Genomic DNA, 8,283 nt, shown 5'->3' with positions numbered 1-8,283 from the left:
AGTTAACTTCGCCACATTTTCAAGAGCAGCTTCCTTGTATAGAATTGGCAGCGCTTTATTTACTTAATTGCTGAGAGAGATTGATGTTGCATGTTGGGAGCACTAGATGTAGTATTCACAGAACAAACTCTGTGCACTGTGGCACTGAATAATCCGGCATGACACGATGCACTGCTGATCACAATTAAAGCTGATCGGGATCAAATTTCTCAACCGTTACTGGCTTCCTTCTGCAGCTTCCATGAAAGAGCCTATCACAATGAAGAAAGTATATATGGATCAGGCCCAATCGCAATCGAAAGTGACCGTGTGACACCAGTATGAGCAATTCACAAAATATTGTTAGTTGGCAAGCCTGCAGGACTTGATTCTAACTAAAATGTAGAAACTAAACCGCCGACCACACAATTTTTTTTATTCTGCAGAGCCAGAGCAGCAATGCAAATCGTCTGTGCAATTGATGACTACCAAATTCCGAAGGTTCTTTTTCTTTTTTTGATCTCTAAATAGCTCCTATTGCCCTGAAGAGTCATGGCATTGGTCACGGAAAGCTAGTCACGTCACACCCCTCCAAGAAAGAAGACATCTGTAAGGGTGGGTAACAAGGAACTCTGTCCATCCATGTGACTTGAAAGATTTCCTGTACTTTTTTTCCCCCTCCTTTGTCCCAACCATACATGTTTGAGCTACATCTTTTCTGTAATCTACCTGTGCAGGTGACTACAAGTACAGCGAGGATAGAGTTGTCGTCGACGGTCAACTGATTACAAGCCGCGGCCCGGGCACGGCCTTTGAGTTTGCCTTGGCCATTGTCGAGAAGCTGGAGAACAAACAAGCTGCAGAAAAGCTGGTGCCGCCAATGTTGGTCAAAGTGTGACCCGAGCCATCACCACCGAAGAGTTGTTAATTGCCCTAACCCATCTGTTTCGTTGCTGCTGGCAGGTCTAGCCATGGTTAGAGTTAGTGTATTTCCTTACTTCTGACGAAATAAATTGCATGCCCATTTTCTGAGTAAAATGTGTTCACGTTTCTCTAGTCGACATGTGCACATAAACTCGCCACGGTGGTCTAGTGGTTATGGAGCTCTACTACTGACCCGCAGGTCGCGGGATCAAATCGCGGCCGCGGCAGCTGCATTTTCGATGGAGGCGAAAATGCTTGAGGCCCATGTTCTGAGATTTAGGTGCACGTTAAAGAACTTCAGGTGGTCGAAATTTCCTGAGCCCTCCACTACAGCATCTCTCATAATGATATCGTGGTTATGGGGCATTAAACACCAACAGTTATTATGAACGTGTGCACATAAATGTCGTATGTTCCCACATCCTAATGAAACCAACAATGAAGCTAAGGAAGGCATAGGAGACTGTTTTAATTGCAGTGTTGTAATTATGACACAAATTGAAAGGAATTTAAGTGAGTGAAAAATCAACTTGCCACAGGTAGGGACCAAACCTACAACCTTTTGGATAATGAATTGGTAGAGCATTAGACATGTTATCTGAAGGTTGTAAGATCAGTCCCTGCCTGCAAGTTGATTTTTATCTACTTTAATTCCTTTCCATTTATGTCATAATTACAACACTGCAATTAAAACAGTCTCCTATGCCTTCCTTAGCTTTATTGTCTTGGTTTCATTAGGTAGTGTCTAACAAAAGAAATTAGCCCTTGATGAATCGCAGATCTTTCATTCATGTTACCACATATTGCAAACATGCACGTTCTTATGATGGCCGAGTGTTTATGTGGCTACTCCCAAACCCAATAAGCCCTTGGTTATTCAGAATCTTCGCCCCATATCTCTCACTTCGTGTGTAGGAAAGCTTTATGAGCATATGGTTCTAAATCGCCTCACCCCGTACCTTGAAGGAAATGGATACATTGCTAACACCATGTTTGGCTTCAGTGGCGGTTTCGTAAAACGGACGGAGGCGGTCCGTCCGTTTTACGAATGCTTACAAAATACCGCCACAGGTCCAATCTTTCGGCACAAGACGTCCTCCTACAAATCAAAGAAGAAGCAATTGAGCAATTAGACTCGTACAGCAAGCGGGCCATCCTCGCCCTCGATGTAAAAGGGGCCTTCGAAAATGTCTCCCATGAAAGCATCCTTCACCATCTAAATCTTTACAACTGCGGTGAGAAAATGTACCAGTATGTTCGAAATTTCCTCAATAGGACAGCAACGGTGGGATTAGGAAATCTTCGCTCAGAAAAATTCACGCTGCCTTCTAAAGGGACACCACAAGGCTCTGTTATATCGCCAATTCTTTTCAACTTAGCCATGAGCTCGCTACCTAACCAACTAAATCAGATAAAGGGGATCAAGCACGCGCTTTATGCGGATGATCTCACAATTTGGACCACAGGTGGATCTACCGGTACCCAACAAGATCAGCTGCAAGAAGCGGTGCGAACCACTGAACAATACCTTACAACATGTGGTCTTTCGTGCGCACCAGAAAAATCAGAACTCTTGATATTACGGAGACGCACCCGAGGCCGCCGGCCGCAAGAAATCCCAGATCCTGAAGTGACGCTTGGGGGAATCAGTATTACAAAAGTCTCTACTCTACGTATCCTCGGCCTTCTTATTCAGAAAGATGGTACTGGGGGAGCCGAACTGGAAAAGCTGCAACGAACAGTTCAGCAAATAACGCATCTTATCAAGCAAGTTGCAAGCAAACGCCATGGACTCAAAGAGGAGGACTGCATCGCCATGATTCAAGCGTTGCTCAAGCACCATAACCTACGGGACTCCATACGTGGACATGAAGAACGGCCAGCGACAGAAGGTGAACATCCTCATCCGCAAAGCTTATAAAATTGCCATGGGACTCTCACCAACCACATCCACGATGAAACTCCTTCAGATGGGGGTACACAATACCTGGGAAGAGTTAATTGAAGCGCAAAGGGTTAACCAGTTGGAAAGACTAAAACTTACAAAAACGGGGCAGGCACTTTTAAAGAATCTTGGCTATACAGTGGAAAAAGCAGCACACCTGCCTCAGTGTATTCCCCAAGAAATCAAAGATAAAATATTTGTGTGTCCACTAACCAGGAACATGCACCCGGAACACGACAAGGGAAGACGACAAGCACGAGCACGATTGTTGCAGGCTCGCGAACTATAGCAACAAAGAGAGCGTGCGTTACACGGATGCTGCTAAGTATCGAGGGGTAAACAAATATGTAGCTAGCGTGGCGGATGAAACAGGTAGGGAACTCGCTGCCGCTTCGACACATGCAAATGACGCAACTACCGCAGAAGAACTTGGCATTGCGTTAGCAATAAGTACAAGTTCTTCAGTAACCATAGTGACGGATTCGCAAGAAGCATGTCGAAGATTTCAAAAAGGATCAATAAGTAAATCAACCCTTCGAATCCTCCTAAAGTGCGACTTCGAAGATGCAAGTATCCTCTGGACACCGGGGCACGAATCCCTAGCGGGGAACCGAGCGGCACATGCCGCAGCCCGAGAGAATACACACCGGGCTACTCCGCAGCGATATTCGGACTCCGAAAACGAAGAGGAGCCAATACCAAGAAAGTACTCCGACATACACGCGCACTACAGGAAGCAACGACGCCACTATCCAGCGGCTCATAAAAGGCTTACTAGAGAGGAAGCAGTGACTTGGAGAAGGCTACAGGCGGGTACCTACCCGCACGGTACACTACTCCACGCAATGTACCCCGGCAACTTTAACAGGCACTGTACATACTGCCCGGTCTCTGCTAACACCCTGTACCACATGGTATGGGGATGTCGCAACAACCTAAGTATCCCGCCCATAGACGAACTGAACGTGGACGAAAATCCGGAAGACCAGTGGGAGGCGCTGCTGACGTCCGCGAACCCTGAGGACCAGCTCCGGTTGGTGGACAGGGCTCGAGCGTCAGCTGCAAGCCATGGCTACCTGGAATGAGGAAGTCACCCACCTCTGGGCGAAGAGCACGCGCGCCTGGTCCCTCAATAAAGTTTAATTCTCTCTCTCGCATGTGGATACCCTGCTGAAGTTTTTAACAGAGGAACAAAGGTGCACATGCTATGCCAATATAGCCCGTGAATGTCACAGCAGTCTCCCATGTAAGTTGGAATTATTGTTAATGTAAATTTTAACTGGCTATTAAATGAAGAAATAGAACGAGACTTTCAGCAGTAGTGTGAAGCTTTCATGGTGTGCTGCATTTGCACTGTTTAGCTCCACCTGCGTCCCAAATTAGCATCAAGTCACCAATTTTCTCATGTGTGACTGAATTCTCAAGACTGCAGACTCGCGTAGGAGGCTACAACAGGCCATGCTGCACAGCAGACAACGATCTGACATGGCGCACGAGTAGGAAGGGTAATGTATTCACAGGGATACAATTGACTAGGCTCTCACTCTTCAGTGGCTTGAACAAACTGTGAGCTTGTTCACAGTTTGTGTTAACCAGTGCCTTGTTTGTCGCTCTTTCACCGTCCTGTGCCCAGGACTGTTACCTTCTTGATCATGTACCAACAGCCCGGTTAGGTGCACTCCTGCAGCTCATTGCTCAAGTCACTGCTGCACTGACAACTGAAATATGCCATATCTCCAACCTATAGTTCTGACCAAACTATAGTTCTGAAATATGAATATGGCGGCCCGAGAGCATTATAAAGACTTCTCTCGCCGTGGATTCGCAAGAAAATTTGTTGTACGTGCTCTGCTAGACATCCACGTATCAGGGGTGGTGACGAGTGTGTTTATATGGGGAAGGGGGGGGGGGGTGTAAGAGCAGCCGCACCCCCCGCCCCTCCATTGCCTTGTGCGCTCAGATTGGGGCATTGCCTTGTGTGCTCAGATTGGGTGCACTATCCATATTTGTTCACAAGCGATTACGCGAAACAGCTTACATTGTAATAAGGTATTCATGCAACCGGTCACATGTAATCACATTTTTTATATATTTGTATTCGATTGATTACCAATTACGCATCTAACAAGCTTCTAGCACGGGATGCCACATGTAGCATTTATATTCAGCACAAGCAACAGCAGCATATGCTCGCAGCCAGGGTCATTTTTGCGAGATCACTCATAATGTTCATAGGCCCAAACCAAGAAGGTCAGACCATGGCCTCCGTGATTGGTTCCGGCAGCACACTGCAACCAGTCACAGAGGCCACGGTCAGATAAACTTAAGCGGGAACAGCAAGAAACTCTATCTGGGTCAAACACTAGATTCCAGTTTCGCAATTTAGGAGCGTGTAGTTTGAAAGCTAGTGAGTGTTAATTTATGGCAGGATATAGGCCCTGTGGAAGAAAATGGAGGCGGTTTTGACTGCCCTCTGAGCATGCATGGCAGGTGAAGCATGTTCGCATATTGCAGCGTGCCTTTTTACGGTGGACACCGGTGTCCTTATCATCAGTGCAAAAAGTTGCACTAGAAGGCAATATGGGTGGCTGTCCAGCTATGTTAAAAAGACGGCGCATGAGCGTCTGAAAAATATTGGCCCTGCATACCAACGTTTCTGGAAGTTCTGCAAACGTTGCTGTATACATCGTCCAAAGGCAACGGAATGCGGCTTTAGCATCAGTAACCAACAGCCCAGGGGCGTAGCCAGAATTTTTTTTCGGGGTGTTGGGGTGGGAGCTAGGTCCGATTTCTCTTTATCTGTGTTCGTGTGTTTGTGTACGTGTATTTACACACATAAAAACTGCAAAAAGTTAGGTGAGCTCGAAGGCGGAAGGTTCAAAACCAAATTGCACTGCCATCAGCAGCTGAACTTCCACTCTGCTTTTTCAGAACTATTCTTCCATGCCGGCTTTTTTTTTTTTTTTTCATTGCTGTGCTCTGCAAGCTTTAAATCTAACTTACTTGAGGAGCATCTACAACAAATTAAAGAGCTCACAAGTCACAACCTAAAACACTCGCCATAAAGGCAACTCATATTATGGATATGTATTCCATCATTGAAGATACTCTTCATCAGATGAAGTCCTCAACAAGACATCCGACTAGGGATGGGCGAATATTCGGATCTTTCGAATATTCGAACGAATATTAAAGTATTCGAATTCGCTTCGATACGAATTTATATTATTCGAAATTTCGAAGTATTTGAAGTGAACGAATATATGTACGTTTGACCGCACATAACCCCCTGTAAAAGTGGTTTCACTGCAGCGTCGGGTTGCTGTACCGTGAAACCACCCTGCCAAAAAAATCTGCACTGCCGCGAAGCCACACTTCAAGGTTAAGTGTACATATATATATATATATTTTTTTTTAATTAACAGCGTATTACATGGGCTTATATGCGCTAAGTATAGTAATATTTAACTTGTAACGTAATGCACCACTTATAACTCGCACCCTACTGCTATTCAAATTTTGATACCCCCCCCCCCCCATTCAAGGTTTCTTCCACTTCATTTCAAACCAAAAAAGTGACATTCACTCATACCTAGTTCCAATTCTTAAAAATATTGTGCAAGGGTTTCGAAATTATTCGACCAAATCACTATTCGCTTCGGATTCGCTTCGAACCTCAAACTTACTATTCGCCCATCCCTACATCCGCCCAATTGCCTTGACTGGTACAAGTACCAAGCCGGCAGGGCGACCAATGAGAAGCTCTTGCCACACAAATATTCAGAAGGCAGCCATCCCTCCTGGTTGAATCAATTTGCTATACCCCTAATTAAAAGCAGTCAGTCAAAGCTGTGGACATCAAATGGGGCTTGGCAGATGAGAAAGATGCTTTGGGTGGAAAAAAGCACTACACATGCATCCACCTAATTCACCACAACGTACGAAACAGCTATGAATGTCGACCTGTATATGGAACATGGTTTTATCGACGTCACAATGCAAGAATATGCAGAGGGCAAAAGCCGATCGAATGTTTATTTCTTGCTTTGTCCCATCCGTCCCTTTACCCACTGATGACATCACGTTTCATAAAACAAGTAACAAAAAAGGAGGAGGAGAATTAAACGTTTATTTAGACAAAAAAAAATAAATAGTTGAAAGGGGAAATGTCATGGGTGGGTTCCCCATTCCAGGACACCAACGGCCGCCGCTGCTCACCACCCGGCTTGATCCAGGAGACCCTTTCGGGTCTTCAGGTCAGTTCGGTTGAGGACAGCCTCCCAAGGCTCCCCCAGCATTGTGAGGATCAGAGGTGAGTGTACCTCCATAGGTTTGCTCTTGACATTCCCATGTGACGTGCTGCAGCGTCAGTCTCGACTCGCACGACGGACACTAGTTTAAATATGCATTAGCCCTGTTAACGGAGACGGAATGAGCGCGTCATGTGTTTTAGGACATCCCTTTACGTATGTTCGTGCGTGTGTTTGTATGTGCGCAGATTTATGTACACACTTATAAAATGCAGGAGATTTGGGGGCGGGGGGTGAACCCCCCAGCCACGCCACTGTTGACGACGTCAGGGGCGTAGCCAGAAATTTTTTTTTTTTTTTTTGGGGGGGGGGGGGGTTCAACCATACTTTATGTATGTTCGTGCGTGCGTTTGTATGTGTGCATGCCTATATACGCAAGCAAAACTGAAAATTTTCGGGGGGGGGGTTTGAACCCCCAACCTCCCCCCCCCCTTGGCTACGCCCCTGGACGACGTGTGTACTGAATAGAGATGCAGAACTATCATTGGTACTATCGATACTACCGATAGCCGAGTCACTATCGAACTATTGATGGTAAAATATACTATCGATAGTATAGAATCAACAGCGTGAACTCATTGCAGAAAAAACTTGGTTCCCCGCGCGCGTGACAGAGGAGCCGCAGGAGCAGGCTGAAGGGCAAGAAAGTTGACATGCTTGCGCTCTTCACGAGTGTGCTTTGCTGAAACATGATCATAAAGTCAAACTATTCAGCTGTAGCGGAAAGGAAGCCGTTACATGGGGTGGAACTGCGCGGCGTCAAATTTATACTGCATTTTATGAATTCAAAATAAAAAAAAATTATCAAGAACTACGTTTTTTAACTGTAAGATGTAACTGCACTGCTTTTGAATGTGAATTTATTGATCAGATGCGTGCTCTCCCGCTGCGCCGATTTGCCCGGCCTGGGATGCAATAACTCAGATGAGCGAGAGAACGAGTGCAGGGAGAGAGCGAAAGAGAGAAAAAAACTGGGCAGAAAGTGAAGAAATATAGAAAACAAAGAAAGAAATAGAGAGAAAGAGACAGAAATAAACAGACGCAAAAAAGAGAAAGAAAAAACAGAGAGCAAGAATGAGAACGAAAGAGAGCAAAAGATAAACAAAGAAATAGAGAGAAAGAAAT

The 8,283-nt window shown here is 45.5% G+C and overlaps 1 protein-coding gene across 1 annotated transcript; it reads left to right on the top strand.

Moving 5' to 3' along the window:
* Positions 1-510: 510 nt before the first annotated feature.
* Positions 511-1,008, top strand: LOC119376236 (glutathione-independent glyoxalase DJR-1.1-like; the record flags this gene model as incomplete). The annotated part of the gene is made up of 2 exons (XM_037646139.2): positions 511-594; positions 717-1,008. Coding segments are annotated over 2 exons (245 nt in total), but the record flags the coding sequence as incomplete, so codon positions are not given.
* Positions 1,009-8,283: the final 7,275 nt, after the last annotated feature.

The sequence above is a fragment of the Rhipicephalus sanguineus genome, unplaced genomic scaffold (genome assembly GCF_013339695.2).
Source record: "Rhipicephalus sanguineus isolate Rsan-2018 unplaced genomic scaffold, BIME_Rsan_1.4 Seq1132, whole genome shotgun sequence".
In the NCBI taxonomy this organism is placed as follows: domain Eukaryota; kingdom Metazoa; phylum Arthropoda; class Arachnida; order Ixodida; family Ixodidae; genus Rhipicephalus; species Rhipicephalus sanguineus.
Note: the sequence above shows the minus strand (reverse complement) of the source record. Positions and strands in the feature narration are given on the sequence as shown.